The sequence below is a fragment of the Bradysia coprophila genome, unplaced genomic scaffold (genome assembly GCF_014529535.1).
Source record: "Bradysia coprophila strain Holo2 unplaced genomic scaffold, BU_Bcop_v1 contig_193, whole genome shotgun sequence".
Taxonomy (NCBI): Eukaryota; Metazoa; Arthropoda; class Insecta; order Diptera; family Sciaridae; genus Bradysia; species Bradysia coprophila.
This window is the reverse complement of record NW_023503456.1, coordinates 1,543,740-1,566,250: the sequence shown is the minus strand read 5'-3', so window position 1 is coordinate 1,566,250 and position 22,511 is coordinate 1,543,740. Positions and strand designations below refer to the sequence as shown.

At 37.0% G+C, this 22,511-nt stretch overlaps 1 protein-coding gene and 1 long non-coding RNA gene across 2 annotated transcripts in view; one reads left to right on the top strand and one right to left on the bottom strand.

Moving 5' to 3' along the window:
- Positions 1-22,511, bottom strand: part of LOC119075208 — a 274,735-nt gene that overhangs the window by 43,791 nt on the left and 208,433 nt on the right. The gene's annotated exons all lie outside the window — the stretch shown is intronic.
- LOC119075187 lies at positions 1,146-21,604 on the top strand. Its single transcript, XM_037181579.1, has 10 exons — positions 1,146-2,139; positions 3,618-3,703; positions 3,777-3,975; positions 4,188-4,292; positions 4,386-4,627; positions 7,932-8,029; positions 10,624-10,851; positions 12,543-12,730; positions 12,978-13,253; positions 19,476-21,604. Exons 1-10 carry the CDS (start codon positions 1,911-1,913, stop codon positions 21,560-21,562), a joined length of 3,738 nt encoding a protein of 1,245 aa, XP_037037474.1. The 5' UTR covers positions 1,146-1,910; the 3' UTR covers positions 21,563-21,604.

Here is a 22,511-nt window from a genome sequence, read left to right as displayed (position 1 = left end):
TGAAAAATCATAAAAGTCAAATGCGTTGAACATGCCAAATAGGTACGACATCTAAATGTCTAATCCCTACATTTACATACCATTTTGATAGGGCCTTTGACTCGTAACGAAATTAGTTTTCTCAAATATATACCTCAAACGATCGAATTGATAAATTGAAAAGCATTAACTCTCTCTTAAAAGCTAATTACTGACAATAATTCAGCAATAAAAGCACCGGAGCTTTTCCTTATTACAACCAAACCGAAAAAAAGCAAAGAAAATCTCTCAATGAACAATGAGTCAAGCATTCAACAATTGAAAGTTTTATCTTATCACCACACCATGCAACAAAGCCATTTAATGATTATCATTTGAGATTATTAATTCTCGTTTTCTCGTTTATGTGTTGAACATATATAATGCGTTTGTGGAGAAAGAGAGAGAGAGAGAGAGAGAGAGAGGTGTATCTATGGATGTATAAAATACCAGTACGACTATACACAGAGTAAACGGCATAGAGTGCCTGTAATTGCTTTCAGAATCATTTTCACTAAATCAAAGTATAATATTGTGTTTATACAATACCGCCGTGTATCAAGTATCATGGATGTGATAGTGTTATTTTGAAACAATAGATAAGGTTTTTATACTTTTGATAAGTTGATAAAAAAGGTATCGTGAAAATATTGCTTATTACAGAACAGGGTGTGGGATGACTTTATAAGGTCGCTCATGTTGTAGCTACAATTGTGCGGGGGGCTAGTCTCAATAGTGCGTCCCATATTAAGTACAGAAGCGGACGTGTTATGTTTGGAAACTGTTTCATCTTTCGATCTGAATATTTTCAAACGAATTGAAGCAAAATCTTTTACTTCACTCGTTTCATCAGATTGAAGCCAAATCTTTTACTTCATTTGTTTGAACACATTGAAGCAAACTTTTTTATTTCGCTCGTTTCAACAGATTTAAGCAAAATCTTTTACTTCATTTGTTTGAACATACATTTTGCTGTACAAGTTCGATAGCGGATGACATATTCCCAATACCTTCTCATAAAGCGTTTGTCGTGTTCCCCGACACCCAGTCACCCTGTGATTTGATTTCATTTTTTTTTTATTTAATTATTGTATTTAGGTTCGCTTCATTGGTGTTTCGCATCAGTTTAATTTTCGAATAGTAGTAAAAGCGACGCGCGGGCGTAGAAGGTATACACGGGTATTGGTTTGTTGGGGGGATCTTTAGTGCACGATCAAAGGGGTTTCGTTTTTTGTCATTGTAAATAAATTGAAAATCATTTTTCTTTCTGTCTACAAAATTTAAATCCGCGGCTGAAAGTGATACAACCGAAACAGTTAGCAATCTCTTCTTCGAAATATAAATAATTTTACAATCAAAGCTCGATGCGTTATCTTAATTACCGAACAGGAGAAATCCATTTATTTTCTGGGCAGATTTTTAAAGTTCGTGATTCATGAATGCGCATATACTATCTGAATTGCCAATCAATGTGAAAAAAAACAGTCAATTGTTTGATTGAAAGTGTTGTTCGCAAGAGTGATTCAAATATAGGTACACACATCATATGAGACACAGCTTACGTAAAATAGCAAGAGCGATAATATTGCCAGCTAAATAGCTCATTGTATCTTCAAGATTACAGTATTTTCTCAGGGCTTATATATATGAATTCCCATCACGGTGTTCGTTGACCAATTAATGAGTGATAATGTGAATGAATCACGATTTCGAAATACTAATAAAAAAAACTCCCGCAATATGACTGTATTTATAGTAAAAGATTATGATTCTACTTGCTAGCTCGCAGCCATAAAATTATTTGTTCCGCCGCTAAATAGTGCAAATTTCGAGGCAAATTTGATAAAAGCAAATAAAAAAAAGGAAAACTTTCCAAACAAAAATCCAAAATCATGACTGAACTGTCGTATTGGAAGTTATTGACTCGACGGAAAACCATTTCCGATACCAGCCAACACCCTCTACCAAAAGCAAGCAAACGAATCCAACTGCCGAACATTGGCATAAGCACTAGTTTTGGTATCGGTATTTTTGCGATCATTGGATTTGTTGCGAGGAACGTGGCGGGACCATCAGTTATAGTTTGTATAGGAGCGGCTGCACTGATATCGTTTTTAAGTGGTAAGTTTTAAGCTAAGTTCCGTGCAAATATGTGACTTTATTTCGCCCAAAGACAAATTTTCCGAAATCTTGTACTTCAACAGTCTGACCTTTTATTGTACAAGAATACACTAGCAGTAGTAGAAGCACTAAACTAGTTCTTAATACACTATGATGTAACGAAAGAATAAAATATCGGCTGCGCTACATAGTATGGCCCAAAACCACTTACAGTGGAGGTGTGACGCAAGTTCTGTAATCCACTTACAAAAGAACTGATATCGGTGTAGGTGACGCTTACAGATTCGACACGCAAAAAGGTATGCGTCACAAATGGCAGCTGATGAGGAAAGTACGCGAAAGTTTTATCAACAACAATCTAACCAGAAATTTTAGGAAGAAAATTATAATCATCTGCCACTTTTCGACGCAAACTTTTTTGTTAAAATTTTCTTTCTAAAATTTCTGGTTAGATTTTTGTTGATAAAACTTTCGCGTACTTTCCTCATCAGCTGCCATTTGTGACGCATACCTTGACGAAAATTCGAAAATTTGACGAAATTTGAAAATTTCACGAAAATAAAAAATTTGATGAAATTTGAAAATTTGACCGAATTCGAAAATTTGATGAAAATGGAAAATTTGACGAAATTTGAAAATTTGACGAAAATCGAAAATTTGACGAAAATCGATTTAACAAAAATCAAAACTTTGATAAAAATCGAATATTTTATGAAAATCGAAAATTTGACGAAAATCGAAAATTTAACGAAAATCAAAACTTTGATAAAATTTGAAAATTTGATGAAAATGGAAAATTTGACGAAAATCAAAACTTTGATAAAAATCGAAAATTTGACGAAAATCGAAAATTTGACACACTTAAAACGCTCATAGCTCCCAAATAATAGACTTTTTAGGAAAACCATGAAATACGTATCGACTGAAATCTGAAACTCAATAAATTTGTCTTTTAAACGAACTTTCTATCTGCCATATTTTCCGAGTTATAGGTCCCATAGCTCAATAGCTTAACACGCTCATAGCTCCGAAATTAAAAGCTTTTATAAAAATTCCTTCAAATCAGTTTCTTAGTATTACGTCCTTAACGTACCCTGAAAATTTCAGCCAAATCCACCGGTAAATTAAAAAGTTTCGCTGTAACAATGTGACAGAGTGACAACGGTTGGTAAAATTCATCAATTTCAAAATGTATGAAAATCCATTTTTTTCATACGATTTCGTTGAACTCGTACCGACGCCCAGATTACGAATAAAATACTTTGGGGGTACTAGGAGCAAAGGGGGAAAAGTCAAAAAGTTCGTTCCTCAGTCCTGTGTAAAAAAATGTTGTCAAATTTATCAGTATGAACGGACTTGCGTCACGGCCCTTCACTAACGTAGGGCCATGATGGCATCCCTTCTATCAGTTCACTCAACTTCACCAATGACAGCGATGGTTATGCAGACACTACAGACTAATTTCTGATCACTTACAGGAATCTTTTACGCCGAACTATCGTCTAGAATAACAAGAAATGCGACAACGTACACATACATTTACGTTTGCATCGGTGAATTGCAAGTAATTCCATAAGTTCATCAATTCCATTCAACTTAAGATAATAAAACCGACGAAAATTTCATCGAACAATTAGGCTTTTATCGTCGGCTGGACCCTGATTCTCGAATACATCATCGGAATGGCTATTGCTTCCGATTCGATTGGCTTGCATGTGGATACTCTCCTGAACGATATCATTAAGAATTCGTTCAAAGAATTCGCACCGATCCATTGGAGTGCATTGGCAACGTATTTTGATTTTGTCGCATTTGCAATACCGATCTTTTTCGCAAGTAAGTCATCGATGTGGGAGTTGAGTGGTTATATGGGCATTGTGGTTCGTAGGGACATGTACCAGTGTTGTTGGCCACATATTGCTCTTTCAATGTTAACCTTTTTGATGCATGAAAGAACAATATGTGTCCGTCTACTGGTACAAGACCGTCTACTGGTGCCTCCACCCTACAATCAGATAAAGAATTAATTTTTAATTATTTCCGAAAAGTTATCGTCAACATTGGATTAAAACGATCGGATTTTTTGAATAAAATATTCTTTGTAATCAGTGTGGCTGTGACGTCGTTTATCGTTATCGCCGGTGCATTTAGAGGTAATTAACAATGTCTTATACGGAAATGAATGAATTATCGAGGATAAGAAAGTAATTCTAAATATTTCAACCGAACACACACACACATTACAGCTGAACCAGGCAATTGGTATACAATACCGCCGCTACTCGAACCGGTCGGATTCGCTCCGTTCGGATATTTTGGAATTGTCAAGGGAATAGCGGTGTGTGTGTTCATATTTGTTGGATTCGATGTGGCTGGAACGGGTACCAAATGGAAATCACTCCACGGTCTGCTTGCGTTCATATTTGGTACTGCGGCATTGATTGGTATCGGGACTGTTGTGACGTTGGCTCAACCGTTTTATTTGTTAGTAAGTTCGATTGGTACTTTTGATTCGAACAGCTTTCGGAAGGAAATTTGGGTTTTAAGGAGGATCTAAGAGCTACTGGAACGGTGATATAACATAACCCAACAAAAATCTCTTCGAGAAAAGTGTGACGCAGTCTTTGAAGTACAATTTCTAAAATGAATGATATCGCTGGAGTTGACGCTTTCAGCTTCGTTACGCAAAAATTAAATTGTATATCCAATTAGTTCAAACAAGCTGGCTTAGTTTTTCTCATCATCTGCCAAATAATTTTTACCAAAAAAAATTGACTGGAAACAACAAAAATTTTACCAAAAAAATCTGCGTCGCAAAGTGGCAGATGTTCAGGAACAGACCAGCAAGAAAATCTGTCTGCCACATGCGACACAGATTTTTTTGGTAAAATTTTTGTTGTTTCCAGTCAATTTTGTTTTGGTAAGAATGGCAGATGATGAGATAAAACTAAGCCAGCTTGTTTGAACTAATCGGGAGTAAAATTTAATTTTTGCGTAACGAAGCTGAAAGCGTCAACTCTAGCGATATCATTCATTTGTACTTCAAAGACTGCGCCACACTTTTCTCGAAGAGATTTTTGTTGGGATATCAGTCGTTTTAGAAGTATAGTCAACACTGCTTCTTATAACAGTTTACAGCTCTAATTCAAAAATTTGACAAAATCCCAAAATTTGACGAAATTTGAAAACTTGAAGAAATTTGAAAATTTGACGAAAACCAAAAATTTGACGAAATTCGAAGATTTGACAAAAAACCGAAAATTTGACAAAATTTGAAAATTTGACGGAATTTGAAAATTTGACGAAAATCGAAAATTTGACGAAAACCGAAAATTTGACGAAAACCGAAAATTTGACGAAATTCAGAGATTTGACAAAAACCGAAAATTTGACGAAATTTGAAAATTTGACGAAATTTGAAAATTTGACGAAATTTGAAAATTTGACGAAATTTGAAAATTTGACGAAATTTGAAAATTTGACGAAAATCGAAAATTTGACTAAAGCCGAAAATTTGACGAAAACCGAAAATTTGACGAAAACCGAAAAATTGACGAAATTCGAAAATTTGACGAAAACCGAAAATTTGACGAAATTCGAAGATTTGACAAAAAACCGAAAATTTGACAAAATTTGAAAATTTGACGGAATTTGAAAATTTGACGAAAATCGAAAATTTGACGAAAACCGAAAATTTGACGAAAACCGAAAATTTGACGAAATTCAGAGATTTGACAAAAACCGAAAATTTGACGAAATTTGAAAATTTGACGAAATTTGAAAATTTGACGAAATTTGAAAATTTGACGAAATTTGAAAATTTGACGAAATTTGAAAATTTGACGAAATTTGAAAATTTGACGAAAATCGAAAATTTGACTAAAGCCGAAAATTTGACGAAAACCGAAAATTTGACGAAAACCGAAAAATTGACGAAATTCGAAAATTTGACGAAAACCGAAAATTTGACGAAATTCGAAAATTTGACGAAATTCGAAAATTTGACGAAATTCGAAAATTTGTCGAAAACCGAAAACCGAAGAAAGTAACTCTATCTGCAACCATTCAAGACATAGCTCTAAAACCCTAATTGACGCACCCATTTACAATTTTTGACATTTTTCACACATGCCAATCTGTTCTACTCGTAAAACTCTGCGACTTTGCCGAAGAAAGTAACTCTCTATCTATCATAAGCCAAAAAATATTAGTCCTTTCATCCTACGCTCGAGTAGCTCAAAATTTGGTCACTCTGACCACTCTAGCTCAATCTGCACCAATGTTCCTAATTATTTGTTTGTTCGATTCGTGTGGCGAATACCTTTCATTTGATGGGTGCACGCCTCTGTAGGTTTCAATACAGCCAAGCTACAGCCGAAAACGCGTTCTCGACCCTCGAAAACCACCCTCGAAAACCACCCTCAGAAACCACTTCGAGGCCAATAAAACAAAATTCTGATTTTTCCTGGGGTAATGGCGTATCACATTTTCATTTTTATGCCCACCCTGAGACTCCTGCAAAATTTCATGGAGATTGGCTGACTGGTTTCCAAGATCGACCGTCGATAGATAGACAGATAGAAACATACAGAGTAAGTTGAAAGATTTTGATTGTTTGGGAAAAGTCAATTTGGTGCATTTTCTATCAAAATGACCAACTTCAAAACGATGAATCTCCGGCAATTTTAAACCTACATAGTCGAGTGATGGCTCGTTTTGCTCGTATTTGAAGAATATGATAGAATATGTTTTGTGGTGATATAAACCAAAGGGCAGAAATTGAAATGTTCGCCTATATATAGTTGCCGCGTCTCAAAAAAATTTCTTCGTTCTTTTTTTGGGGGTTAGACTGCGTCAAGTCCTCCGCTATCGCTCCGGACATGATTCCTTCAAAAGTGGCAAGCATGTCACAAATGTAATCAACGAATCTTTTACTGTTTGTGTGTCTGAAGCAAAATGATTCACTTCATTTGTTGAAGCATAAGTTTTGCTATATAAATGGGAACACTAGCAAGAGCTTACGTTCGTGTCGTCGTTGTCCATAACAGATTAGAGATCACTGAACAATTCGAGGGGAAACTACTTCAACTGGGGAAATCTCACCACCAATGACATTTACAAACTGACTGATAGAAGATATAAATGCCCATTGTACACGAGTCTAAATTGTGGTGGAATCATAGTGTTAACGACACATGTCTGAGAGGCTAATACGACAAAAGAAAATGATGTATTGACGAGACTGGGATGAATGGATAATTCGATACAGTTCTAGATTCCGAGGATGTCATACGTCTCAGTGTTAACATTTCGGGCTCATTGGAATATACATTCTATCTTCGATAAATTTTATCTTCCATACCTTGGTCCCCGTGGTCCCGTCAATCCTATCTCTTGCAATTTTTGAATAAAAACTGTGCTTTTCCACTTGCAGATTTGTTGCTAATAATTTGATTGATGATTACATTTAAAGCCTTTATAATGCTGACATCCCGGCGGAATTGTAATACCTTTTGTGTACCCGAAAAAGTTTTCGTTCTTTTTTGATGTTCTTCGTATGTCTAGGCGACCTTAAGGGTTAAATGTACTGTGTGTATCGCTTTCTTTTTTGTTGCCAAAAATGAAAAGCTTCTCTCCTTTATATTCCACTTAATTTCCCTTAGGCATACGAATAGAAAGTGAACGAGAAAAAAAGCGCGTAGACAAAACATATTTCGCAAGCTCCCTCCATATATACTAAGCTACTAACATAACTCGAAAACCAATTTTAATAACAGAATTTTTCCATTTAGAATGAGCATGCACAACTACCTCAAATATTCAACATACCATCATGGTACACTGCATACTACATTATTGCCATCGGCGGAATTATTGTTCTATTTGCGAGGTATAACAGAAGTACGCTAAAAGCCATACTAATACACAACAATTCCTCATAAAAAAACGCTTTTTTTATCCCGCCAATGTACATACATTGTCCCGGACACATTGTTTCTATATTTACAAACAAACAAACAAAATGCTTAATAGTCGAGGTACTTGTGTAATTCCGTGCGCCTAAAGTTCTTTAAGATTTCTCTTTGCTCCATTTTGTTTGCGAAATTTATTTTCGGAAAATATAAAATCGTTTTTCCGGGCGGAAAAGCCATTCAAAACCTTCAAAGTCAAATATTTCTGAAAATAAAATATCTTTTTGAAAAATTTCTTCTGTTCTCGAACGTCTGGCTCATTATTGATAATTATGGAAGAACTTTTTTTTGGGGAGTAGGTATGGGGTCTAAACGTGTCTAAAAGTATCAACAAAGCAAGGAGATCAGATGAAAGAAAATATAATGTCCAATTGGCTCAACACATAATTGAAGCTAACTGCAACACTCTACAAGTTGTTTATGAAAATCATTACGAAGAGGAACACTAACAAGTTCGACTTCTACCAACCTGTTGAACAAGCTGCTTTCAGATCTGGTTTCAGCACAAACGACCATTTGCAGGTGATGAGAACGCTTATTGAGAAGTGTCGTGAATACAACATCGACATAGTCTTGCTATTCATAGACACTTCGAAAAAGCTTTCGATTCAGTGGAAACATGGTCGATATTGGACGCATTAGACGAATGTGGAGTAGACTCAAGGTACTCCAACACAATTCGATATGTGTACAAAAAGCCACTTCATGTATAAAACTTCATAAGAGCACGGAGAAATTCAGAATCGGCCGAGGTGTAAGGCAGGGTGACACTATTTCACCGAAATTATTCACGGCGATTCTGCAGAGTATTTTTAGGAAGTTAAACTGGAGTAAAATGGGATTAAAGATAAATGGAGAGTACCTGAGCAATCTCCGCTTCGCTGATGACATTGTACCGATAGCAGCGAATCTAGGTCAGGCTCAGCTTATGCTACAACAGTTAAGTGAAGAGGCGAGCAAAGTTGGCCTCAAGATGAACTTATCGAAAACAAAAGTCATGACCAACATCAGGGACGATAGAGAAATCAAAATTGGTGACACTGTCATTGAACGAGTCGACAGCTATGTATATCTAGGACATAAACTGAAGTTAGGTCTGGACAACCAAACTGCAGAAATAAGACGTAGGATTGGTCTTGCATGGGCAGCGTTCGGAAGACTCAGACTAATTTTCAAAAGCAAAATGAATAATTGTCTGAAACGCAAAGTTTTCGACACTTGTGTCCTTCCAGTGCTCACTTATGGAGCGGAAACGTTAACTTTACCGAAAGCATCCGAAGATAAATTGAGAGTGACACAAAGAGCCATGGAACGGAGTATGCTTGGAATAACACTCAGAGACAGAATGACGAATCAATGGATTCGACAACAAACCAGGGTCGTTGATGTCATGGAAAGAATAGCATCTCTGAAATGGAGCTGGGCGGGACATGTTGCAAGAAGGACAGACGAACGTTGGACCAAAAAGATCATGAACTGGCGACCATATAAAAGACGAGCTATAAGTAGACCACCAGAGAGATGGACAAACGGAATTAAGAATATTGCAGGTAGAAACTGGCAGCAAATGGCAATGGATCGTACGAAATGGAAAGAAGTTGGAGAGGCCTACATCCAGCAGTGGATAGAAACAGGCTGAAAAAGAAGAAGAAGAAGAGAGGTATGGGGTCGGTATGGAATCGTCAATAACATCCAAAATACGGAACTTCCCATAATCCTTTCCACTGAAATCAAGTAGAAGGGAAGTAGTGACGAAGTGTGTGTGCAAGAAACGCTGGAATTAGTATCCTAAATTATAGCTACGGATCCATTATCGATCTAGAAAAAGCTTAAAAAATCCTTATTAGGACAAACATGACTTTCCCAGACCATATCTCAGGCTCCTGAACATGGATCACGGTCGGCCCAGGCCCGGACTGGCCATACGGTGAATTCGGGGGATTCCCGATGGGCCTTTTGGATTTTTGTATGAGAATTTTTAAATTGTGGGCCTTTTTAAATTGAGTTGCGTGAAGCCCCCGATGGGATTTTTCGAGCCAGTCCGGTACTGGGTCGGCCAGATCAAATCAGAAGTACTTGAATGTAGCTTTCGATTATCACCACTTTTATGAAAAAACAAATTGGAAATTGCCAGGGAAAATGGCTTCAAAGTTGATGAATTTTCCGGTACACTCAGGGAACCCTAATGCAGACTCCATTCCGACTTCTCAAAAAAAAAAGTTCTTCCATGAAATATCGGTACGTTCCAGAATAGAACAAATTTCTCAAAAAGATACTTCAGTTTCGACTTTAAAGGTTTTCCATTTTCCGACCGGAAAACGATTTTCCATTTTCCGGGAAAGATTTTTGTTCCACAACTTTTCTTGGCAAACACCACGGAGCAAAGAAAAATCTGAACTTTAGGCGACCGTAGCACTTTTTTTCGACACAAGGACCTGGACTATAACTTATATCACGTAGTGTAACAACCAATCAACCACTTTATAAATCACTATTGAAAAACCCTGAACAGCATGTGCGGGCTGATGTTTTCCATGCAAATTACCGTGATGGCTATGGCCAAGGATTCCCTACTACCGAAATCGTTTGACGGCGATAAACCAGTAATTGAGATATTGGGCGCTTGTTTAATAGCCGGTCTGTTAGCTGGCCTATTCCGAATGGCACATTTGATTGACATGTTGTCCATTGGCATTATGTTCGGTTTTATGGCAATGGCCTTTGCTGTGGTGATGTTTAGGTAAGTAAAGAGTGTGTGTGTGTGTGTGTGTGTGTGTGTTTGTGTGTGTTTGTGTGTGTATGTGTGTGTTAGTGAGGAAAGCGTATCGTTTCGAATTAAAATGGAGGTGGGTTGCCGGGTGATATTGAGACACGGGAACAAATATATTATTGACAGGCAGTTCTGTCTGTAAGAGAAACATAAACAGTAGTGCCGGTCGAAGCACTATTTTCTTCCTTCTGTGTTGTGATTTCATTTGGGGTCGGAAATTATATCAAAACAGAGAAGGAGTGAACTCGTGTGGCTGCTAAACGCTTGTATGTGTGGTAGAGATTTTGCAATTTGTATCGAGCCAACGAAAGATGAAACCAGAACAGAAAGAGCATAAAGAAAAGAGTTGAGTGCTAACTGCTTCATGTGCTAAAAGGTTTCTGCACACAGACGAATTTCGGATCAAATTAAGAATTTTCTTCGAATATTGAATTGATTTTGAGCTCGAGTGCAGCGTCAACTCACTTCATCGTAGCACCTACGATTTCAATAGAACTTTCGCAGTGTTGAGATACTTTTCCAACATTCATCATAATCACCAAGGTTCTGAAAGAACAGGTTATGACAGCCACGAAGGCGGGTGACACCGAAATTGATAGACGCTTTCAGTACAGATTGTTCTTTCAGAACCTTGATATTCACCACATTCCATCGGTAAAAAACGTTTTTCATATGAGTGAGGTGTGATCAGCCATTTTTCACGATTTTTCAAAGCGAAAACAAAGATTGCAGTTACAGTTCGAGGCAGAAATAGTATTTATGGCGCCACGACAAGAAAAGTCGATTTTTTCATCACCAGTCCTAAGTTTTCCAAGTACGAGTCGAGCGAGTAAAGAAAGGGACGTATGTTGAAAAAATCACTTTCATGTCGAAATAGACGGACACCCAAATAAATCATTGTCGCCATAGATCGACAAAAGTACACATTTCTAAAAGTATCTGCGATTAAGAAACAAAAGTCGTATTTCAGTTGTCCTGTGAACAAAACCGTATTTTCCACCACCGTGGTAAGAAGTTAAACCTTTTTGGTGTGAAAAGTCAGATTCCGAACATTGACACAACTGGTACGAAAAAGTGTGAAAAACTGTTTTCGTTTTGGCTCTCTATCGGGTGAGATAATTCGACATTTTTGGTCGAAAGGGGAGAAAGTAGACATTTACTTCACCGAACTATCATCAGACGATGCGTCAACCAAACATCATTTTTTCATTGAGTGTAGAAAACTATGGTTAATCACACCGCACACACCGAATAGTTATTTATACAACCGAGTGATAAATGCTTTTTTAGGCAATAGATGTGTAGATTGTCACTCGAGGCCGTATACAAAGTTTTTTGCAATAAAGGCAACGGAAAGTCCTACTTTTCGTCACTTGTTGCGAAAATAACTGTTCTTTCTTGCGGTGATCAGAACCATTTTTATCGCAGATTTTTCTTTGTGCATTTTCTGCTAGTTAAAATGAAAAGTACACTACACATCCACTGCAGCAAATGCAGTAAACGTTTAAAATGAAATTTGAATCCAGCCAGTAATTTTGAGATTCTAATTGCAAGGAAGATTATGTTAAGCGCAGACAAAATTAGAACAAATTGTTTAGAGCTCAGATTTGTGAATTTTAATAAAAAAAATTATTTTTTTTTGTCTTGTTCCAACCTTGCAGATATTCCAACGAATACGAATACGGTTCCGTTTCGACAATTGATGTTGCTGACTCAAACAATTTACCAGACAAAGAGGAAAAGCCGGTGACTGTTGTACAAATTGCGAAGCAACTATTCAACGGTAAAAACCAGAAAAAACCGACCAATGCATCGTACGCTGTTGTGAAAATTTTGCTTGTTGGCTTAGGTATTTAACAAAATTTTTAATTATTTTCCTGACTATTTGTGCACGACAGCATCGGTATCCGCACATCCCGTTTCTAAGCATTTACATTTACAACCTGCACCATACGTAACCCTACCTAAAATACCCTTTCACCTTTCGTACCCATCCCGATTCCTATTTCACCGGTGACTAGCTGCAAGCTTTTCTCTGTATAAATTTTCTTCCATTTAATTACATTTGTTCTGTCGTTTCTGGATTTCATTCTTAGGATTGGTGAGCTTAGGACTTGCATGGCTGGCAAATTTTGCTTATCTGAACATTTACGGTTCGGAAGTGTGGGCTATTACGGTGACTGTCGTACTGGTGGCACTTTTAATTATCATAATTTTTCTAATTTCATTGCAACCGATGAGAAAACTAAATGCAATTTTTATGGTGCCTTTTGTTCCGCTATCACCAGCAATTAGTATCGTTGTGAACATTTATTTGATGATGAGTTTACATTACTATGCCTGGATACGATTCGGTATTTGGATTATTTTCGGTGAGTTTATAATTTGGCTGGGAGTGGGAATTTTAATGGAATATGGGGACAATGTGACGTAGTACGGGTACTTACGCAGTTCCGTTTTGCTTTACGGTTCTTAAGATTTTTGATTATCCAATGTGTTGAGCAGAAAGTTTGTTCGAACGAAATTGTTTTCCGGAAACTGAGGAATATTTTTGGTGAAGTGAAAATTGAGTCTTAGTCGATTTTCCCAAAAAATTACCAGGAAAATTCATCGATTCCACTTTTCCTTGTCATTTCGGAACCAATTTTCACGGTTCAAAGCTACGGTCAAGTACTAGGGTGGTTTTTCTGGTTGCGTCCTGGATACTATCATGTCCGGAGCGATAGCGGAGGACTTGACGCAGTCTACCTTCCAAAAAAAGAACGAAGAATATGTTTTGAGACGCGGCAACTATGTATAGCCGAACATTTCAGTTTCTGCCCTTTAGACTTTATCACCACAAACCCTATCATATTCTCGCTTCAAACACGAGCAAAACGAGCTATCACTCGACTATGTAGGCTTCAAATTGCCGGAGATACATCGTTTTGAAGTTGGTCATTTTTCATACAAAATACACCAAATTGACTTTTTCCAAACAATCAAAATCCCAACAAAAATCTCTTCGAGAAAAGTGTGACGCAGTCTTTGAAGTACAATTTCTAAAATGAATGATATCGCTAGAGTTGACGCTTTCAGCTTCGTTACACAAAAATTAAATTTTACACCAAATTAGTTCAAACAAGCTGGCTTAGGTTTTCTCATCATCTGACAAATAATTTTAAGCAAAAAAAAATTTGACTGGAAACAACCAAAATTTAACCAAAAAAAATCTGCGTTAAATTTTCTTGCTGGTCTTTCTGAACATTTGCCACTTTGCGATATCATTCATTTTAGAAATTGTACTTCAAAGACTGCGTCACACTTTTCTCGAAGAGATTTTTGTTGGGATATCAGTCGTTTTAGAAGTTTTAGAACACTGCTTTTTATAACAGTTTATAACAGAAATTCGGAAATTTGGCGAAATTCGAAAATTTGACGAAAATCAAAAATTTGACGAAATTCGAAAATTTCACGAAAATCGCAAATTTGACGAAATTCGAAAATTTGACGAAATTCGAAAATTTGACGAAATTCGAAAATTTGACGAAATTCGAAAATTTGACGAAAATCGAAAATTTGACGAAGAAAGTAATTTTCTATCTGCCACAATTCAAGAAATATCTCCAAAACCCCAATTGACACACCCATTTCCAACTTTCGACATTTTTCGCAAATGCCCTTCTTTTCTACTCGTAAAACTCTGAAACTTTACCGAAGAAAGTAACTCTCTATCTGCCACCATTCAAGAAATACCTCTAAAAACATAATTGACCCACCCATTTCCAACTTTCGACATTTTTCACATATGCCCCTCTGTTCTACTCGTAAAACTCTGAGACTTTGCCGAAGAAAGTAATTCTCTATCTCTCATAACCCAAAAAAATATTAGTCCTTTCATCCTACGCTCGAGTAGCTCAAAATTTGGTCACTCTAATCACTCTAGCTCAAACGAATCTGCCCCGATTTTTTTCGAATACGAATACCTTTCATTTGATGGGTCGCACGCCTCTGTAGGTTTCAATACAGATAAGCTACAGCCGAAAACGCGTTCCCGACCCTCGAAAACCACACTCAGAAACCACTTCGAGGCCAATAAAACAAAATTCTGGTTTTTCCTGGAGCTCAGCTGTATTGAAACCTACTGAGGCGTGAGACCCATCAAATGAAAGATATTCGCCACACGAATCGAACAAAAAAAAATTGGTGCAGATTCGGTTGAGCTAGAGTGGTCAGAGTGACCAAATTTTGAGCTACTCGAGCGTACGATGAAAGGACTAATATTTTTGCGATTATGAGAGATAGAGTTATTACTTTCTTCGGCAAAGTCTCAGAGTTTTACGAGTAGCACAGAGGGGATTTTCGTCAAATTTTCGATTTTTGTCAAATTTTCGATTTTCGTCAAATTTTAAATTTTCGTCAAATTTTCCAATTTCGTTAAATTTTCGAATTTCGTCAAATTTTCGAATTTCGTCAAATTTTCGATTTTCGTTAAACTTTCGATTTTCGTTAAATTTTCGAATTTCGTCAAATTTTTAATTAGAACTGTTCTAAAAAGCACTTCTAAAACGACTGATATCCCAACAAAAATCTCTTCGAGAAAAGTGTGACGCAGTCTTTGAAGTACAATTTCTAAAATGAATAATATCGCTAGAGTTGACGCTTTCAGCTTCGTTACGCAAAAATTAAATTTTACACCAAATTAGTTCAAACAAGCTGGCTTAGGTTTTCTCATCATCTGACAAATAATTTTAAGCAAAAAAAAATTTGACTGGAAACAACCAAAATTTAACCAAAAAAAATCTGCGTTAAATTTTCTTGCTGGTCTTTCTGAACATTTGCCACTTTGCGATATCATTCATTTTAGAAATTGTACTTCAAAGACTGCGTCACACTTTTCTCGAAGAGATTTTTGTTGGGATATCAGTCGTTTTAGAAGTTTTAGAACACTGCTTTTTATAACAGTTTATAACAGAAATTCGGAAATTTGGCGAAATTCGAAAATTTGACGAAAATCAAAAATTTGACGAAATTCGAAAATTTCACGAAAATCGCAAATTTGACGAAATTCGAAAATTTGACGAAATTCGAAAATTTGACGAAATTCGAAAATTTGACGAAATTCGAAAATTTGACGAAAATCGAAAATTTGACGAAGAAAGTAATTTTCTATCTGCCACAATTCAAGAAATATCTCCAAAACCCCAATTGACACACCCATTTCCAACTTTCGACATTTTTCGCAAATGCCCTTCTTTTCTACTCGTAAAACTCTGAAACTTTACCGAAGAAAGTAACTCTCTATCTGCCACCATTCAAGAAATACCTCTAAAAACATAATTGACCCACCCATTTCCAACTTTCGACATTTTTCACATATGCCCCTCTGTTCTACTCGTAAAACTCTGAGACTTTGCCGAAGAAAGTAATTCTCTATCTCTCATAACCCAAAAAAATATTAGTCCTTTCATCCTACGCTCGAGTAGCTCAAAATTTGGTCACTCTAATCACTCTAGCTCAAACGAATCTGCCCCGATTTTTTTCGAATACGAATACCTTTCATTTGATGGGTCGCACGCCTCTGTAGGTTTCAATACAGATAAGCTACAGCCGAAAACGCGTTCCCGACCCTCGAAAACCACACTCAGAAACCACTTCGAGGCCAATAAAACAAAATTCTGGTTTTTCCTGGAGCTCAGCTGTATTGAAACCTACTGAGGCGTGAGACCCATCAAATGAAAGATATTCGCCACACGAATCGAACAAAAAAAAATTGGTGCAGATTCGGTTGAGCTAGAGTGGTCAGAGTGACCAAATTTTGAGCTACTCGAGCGTACGATGAAAGGACTAATATTTTTGCGATTATGAGAGATAGAGTTATTACTTTCTTCGGCAAAGTCTCAGAGTTTTACGAGTAGCACAGAGGGGATTTTCGTCAAATTTTCGATTTTTGTCAAATTTTCGATTTTCGTCAAATTTTAAATTTTCGTCAAATTTTCCAATTTCGTTAAATTTTCGAATTTCGTCAAATTTTCGAATTTCGTCAAATTTTCGATTTTCGTTAAACTTTCGATTTTCGTTAAATTTTCGAATTTCGTCAAATTTTTAATTAGAACTGTTCTAAAAAGCACTTCTAAAACGACTGATATCCCAACAAAAATCTCTTCGAGAAAAGTGTGACGCAGTCTTTGAAGTACAATTTCTAAAATGAATAATATCGCTAGAGTTGACGCTTTCAGCTTCGTTACGCAAAAATTAAATTTTACACCAAATTAGTTCAAACAAGCTGGCTTAGGTTTTCTCATCATCTGACAAATAATTTTAAGCAAAAAAAAATTTGACTGGAAACAACCAAAATTTAACCAAAAAAAATCTGCGTTAAATTTTCTTGCTGGTCTTTCTGAACATTTGCCACTTTGCGATATCATTCATTTTAGAAATTGTACTTCAAAGACTGCGTCACACTTTTCTCGAAGAGATTTTTGTTGGGATATCAGTCGTTTTAGAAGTTTTAGAACACTGCTTTTTATAACAGTTTATAACAGAAATTCGGAAATTTGGCGAAATTCGAAAATTTGACGAAAATCAAAAATTTGACGAAATTCGAAAATTTCACGAAAATCGCAAATTTGACGAAATTCGAAAATTTGACGAAATTCGAAAATTTGACGAAATTCGAAAATTTGACGAAATTCGAAAATTTGACGAAAATCGAAAATTTGACGAAGAAAGTAATTTTCTATCTGCCACAATTCAAGAAATATCTCCAAAACCCCAATTGACACACCCATTTCCAACTTTCGACATTTTTCGCAAATGCCCTTCTTTTCTACTCGTAAAACTCTGAAACTTTACCGAAGAAAGTAACTCTCTATCTGCCACCATTCAAGAAATACCTCTAAAAACATAATTGACCCACCCATTTCCAACTTTCGACATTTTTCACATATGCCCCTCTGTTCTACTCGTAAAACTCTGAGACTTTGCCGAAGAAAGTAATTCTCTATCTCTCATAACCCAAAAAAATATTAGTCCTTTCATCCTACGCTCGAGTAGCTCAAAATTTGGTCACTCTAATCACTCTAGCTCAAACGAATCTGCCCCGATTTTTTTCGAATACGAATACCTTTCATTTGATGGGTCGCACGCCTCTGTAGGTTTCAATACAGATAAGCTACAGCCGAAAACGCGTTCCCGACCCTCGAAAACCACACTCAGAAACCACTTCGAGGCCAATAAAACAAAATTCTGGTTTTTCCTGGAGCTCAGCTGTATTGAAACCTACTGAGGCGTGAGACCCATCAAATGAAAGATATTCGCCACACGAATCGAACAAAAAAAAATTGGTGCAGATTCGGTTGAGCTAGAGTGGTCAGAGTGACCAAATTTTGAGCTACTCGAGCGTACGATGAAAGGACTAATATTTTTGCGATTATGAGAGATAGAGTTATTACTTTCTTCGGCAAAGTCTCAGAGTTTTACGAGTAGCACAGAGGGGATTTTCGTCAAATTTTCGATTTTTGTCAAATTTTCGATTTTCGTCAAATTTTAAATTTTCGTCAAATTTTCCAATTTCGTTAAATTTTCGAATTTCGTCAAATTTTCGAATTTCGTCAAATTTTCGATTTTCGTTAAACTTTCGATTTTCGTTAAATTTTCGAATTTCGTCAAATTTTTAATTAGAACTGTTCTAAAAAGCACTTCTAAAACGACTGATATCCCAACAAAAATCTCTTCGAGAAAAGTGTGACGCAGTCTTTGAAGTACAATTTCTAAAATGAATAATATCGCTAGAGTTGACGCTTTCAGCTTCGTTACGCAAAAATTAAATTTTACACCCAATTAGTTCAAACAAGCTGGCTTAGGTTGTCTCATCATCTGCCAAATAATTTTTACAAAAAAAAATTGACTGGAAGCAACCAATATTTTACCAAAAAAATCTGCGTCGCAAAGTGGCAGCTGTTCAGGAAGATAAAGAAAATTTATCTGCCACATGCGACGCAGATTTTTTTGGTAAAATTTTTGTTGTTTTCGGTCAAATTTTTTTTGGTATCGATAAAACGATTTCACTGAAGATCAATTTTCCACGAAAACCATATTTCTGGAAACCTATGTTGTTCTACAGCCATATTCCGGAAAACCAAGGTCCGGTAAATCACATAATCAGTGAGAGAAACAGAGAAACATAATCAGTGAAAACCATTTTGTTGAAAATCAATTTTCCGGAAAAACTATTTTATTAAACTTTTGGCGATTTTCCATACAAAATAATTAAAACTCTCAAGAACCTAAGACCAAACGGATCTAATTTTTCGACGTAAGATCCTGGACTAATATTTAAAAAAAAATTTAGTTCACATCAACGGAAAATGTTTATTTGAACACAATTATGGCAGAGTGGTTGTGGTTTTGCCAATATGTGATGAATTTATTTAAAATCGAGATTTTAAATGAAGCAAAAAATTAAAATTTCCCATAATGAATGGACTCATTCAATTTGAGTTTATTGAATGAACTAAAAATAATCAACACAGTCACAAGCACACTACACAATCAATTTAAAAAAATAAATTTAAAACAAATCCCTCACAATAATCCCTCTGATTTATTCGTAGGTCTTATCATCTATTTCATTTGCATAGTAAAGTACAATCGTCGAACGAACATCATCGACATAAAATCCGACACATTTACAAAGAATGGCTACAAGAATCACGGATTCATTGGCGATATCGAACGGCGTCCGAGTCTTAGCTTCAACTCACAGTCACAAATGACATACAAATCGGATGACCTGACGGAAACAGAGAACGAAAATGTCTACCAATCGAAAATCAATGCCTTCGAATTGGAACGGGAGATTCCGATCAGTCCGAAATCCGTTAAAAACGCCAAAGCACCCATCCCAGTGTCGTTCAAAGCGAATAATCAATCACAAACGGAAGCATCAACGTCCTCGGTGACAAAGTCGCGGACACCATCGCCCAGTGGCAAAACGTTGGATGAGATTGTGTTGATGTCGGATGTGATTGACACATTGACTGAAATGAAAGAACCGAATGGTAAAACGTACTTTGTGGATGAGATTCGACCATCTGTTGTGGATACTCTGGAGGAAAGCGATCAAAAAACGGCAATTGAATACCTGGATGATGTGCTCAAAAAAGAAGAGGTGAGCGACGACAACATCAATCCAAATGTGGAAGAAAATGGAATTTCCACTTCGGTTATTGCGCTGGTGCATCTTAATCGAGCAGTCGACGAACCATCTCCTATTGTGATCCCGGGAAAGGAATTCAGTTATGGAGAGCAAACCATTACCGACACAATTTTAGAAAAGACGAAAGTGTTGGCAGGAGCTGACTCGGAGGAAAAGGAACTGGTTTCAGAACCACTAACCGTAAATACCGAAGGAGATGCAGACCATAAAGAGCCAACAACAACCTCAGATACAATTACGAAAGACGCAGGCACCGATACTGACTTGAAAGAAACTGAATTAGTTGTCGTACCACTGTCATTGATCACAGAAAAAGATTTGCAAGAATTGGGGGAGTCAGCAACCAGTATGGTTGTAGACGGGGCAAAATTGTTTGAAGAAGTGAAAACTGAATTAAAAGTGCTTGAGCCGGAAGCAGAAAGTCTGGACGATTCAGAATCATCACCGAATGGTGCAGCTCCAGTTGTTGTTTCGAAGCCAATTGAAGAGGCAATGTCGGACAGCAAAGTAACAAATTCTCAAATTATCACTCCAGAAGTAGATGGACATCATTTTACGGAAATAAAAGGAAAATCGACGACTGACCATGCAAATGGCACGAACAATTCGGATTCCGAACAGCCGATGACATTCAAAGAACGTCTTGCAATGCTTTTAGGTCAACAGCCCGTAGCAGAAGTACGTCGGGTATCACCGAGACAAAACGAAAGCCTCCCACAAATCACATCAGACTCTAAACTTAAGCATTCAAAGAGCGAGACGGACATTTTCAATTCAATGCAAGGGGTTTTCAAGGACATTCGATCCAAATACGAACCCATTGAGTCAGATGCCACAAATAAACCACTACCGATGACTGTTACTGACGATATTCCGATTGACGATTGTAATTCAAGCGTTCCGGTACCGCCAAAGTTCGACCCATTCATATACAAGACGATTGGCTCACGACATAATGCTCGGATGGCGCTGAAAATTGGCGATGAAAGTGACAGTCCAAACAGTCATAAAACGCCAATGACAGCGCCCATTATCATGGATAATGAGCACAATGACGTTGTGCTTCGCAAAAAGAGTGTAGACAACGACGACCAGGAGCGAATGATTTCGATTAAGGACAGATTGGAAAATATATTCAAACGAGGACCGCCCGATCGTTACAGCAGACCAAAATCAATTGCCCTATCGGACGATGTACCGGTTAAGGTTACGCCCACTAAAGTCGATAACGACAAAATTGAAGAATCCGAAACCGAAACCGAGGAGGTAGTTCATTTCAAAGAAGCAAAACGACCATTCGATACGGTACATAAGCAGAAAGTTTTATTCAACGATGTGCTGAAATCGATTGGTGCTGAGACGAGACCGAGTGTTATAAGAGCTAATTCAATGACGAAACAGCGTCGAAAACCTGAGACAATTGAAGATGCTAGGAATGCTCTGAAACGAGTTAGTGCCAATTCGAAGAAACATTTCAATTGAATTGTTCCATTAGTTTGAATAAAATGTATTTATTCCGCTTAATGCCGACTTAGCGTCTTATTATTCGCCACGTTAATACGGTGCCACGTTAATAAAGCAGCGTGAGCAAGTCCTCACACTCTGAAAAATTTAGAAAAAAAACCCGTAGGGCTAAGGAACCTTTCGACTTCTTTCTTGGGTACCAAGTTAAATTATTCTTAATCTGGGATATTGACACGAGTCCAACAAGCTATCACATCATGTCACATGTCAAAATGGCCAAGATATTAAAGAGACGTAATTCTAAGGAAGTTAGTGGTTTTTGGGCTAGTAGATCACATCCTTGTTCGGAACTTTTTATTTTGTCAAGTGTTTGCAGCTCAAGCCGATGGAGAAGGGTGCAACCACACAAGGCAATTTCGTAAGTTATTTATAACTAACTGAGCCCTAAGACAATGAGTCTTAACTCTCATGTCAATGAAGTAATGAAGCATTTCCAGAAGGGACGACATAAACGGCATATTCGAAATTATTAGAGGCCTTAATGGTTATTTGGATCACAAGGGACGAAAGTAAAAAAATTCAACCGTGGGCGAAGTTTGCAGCCCGTGGCCGAAGGCCAGGGCGGCAATCGCACAGGTTGAATTTTTTTACGTCGTGCCATGTGATCCATACAACTTTTCATTACAATAACTACGAAAATTGTAATTTGAGCTTCCTAAACACATTCCAACTGATGAAATTTACCGAAATAAGCTGAAATATGCGGGGGTCCAGGGGGCGGCAGCCACCTGGTAAAAGAAAAATTAATAAATTATTGGCAACGTTCTTTTCTATCACAACAATCACAGCGATCACAACGACACCAGACTGAACACATGTTGTTGCTGTCATTTACTTTCGCATCTTCGTTTGGGAGCCGAAAGTACTTTCGCTCCTCTGTTGTTGCTGTCATTTACTTTCGCATCCT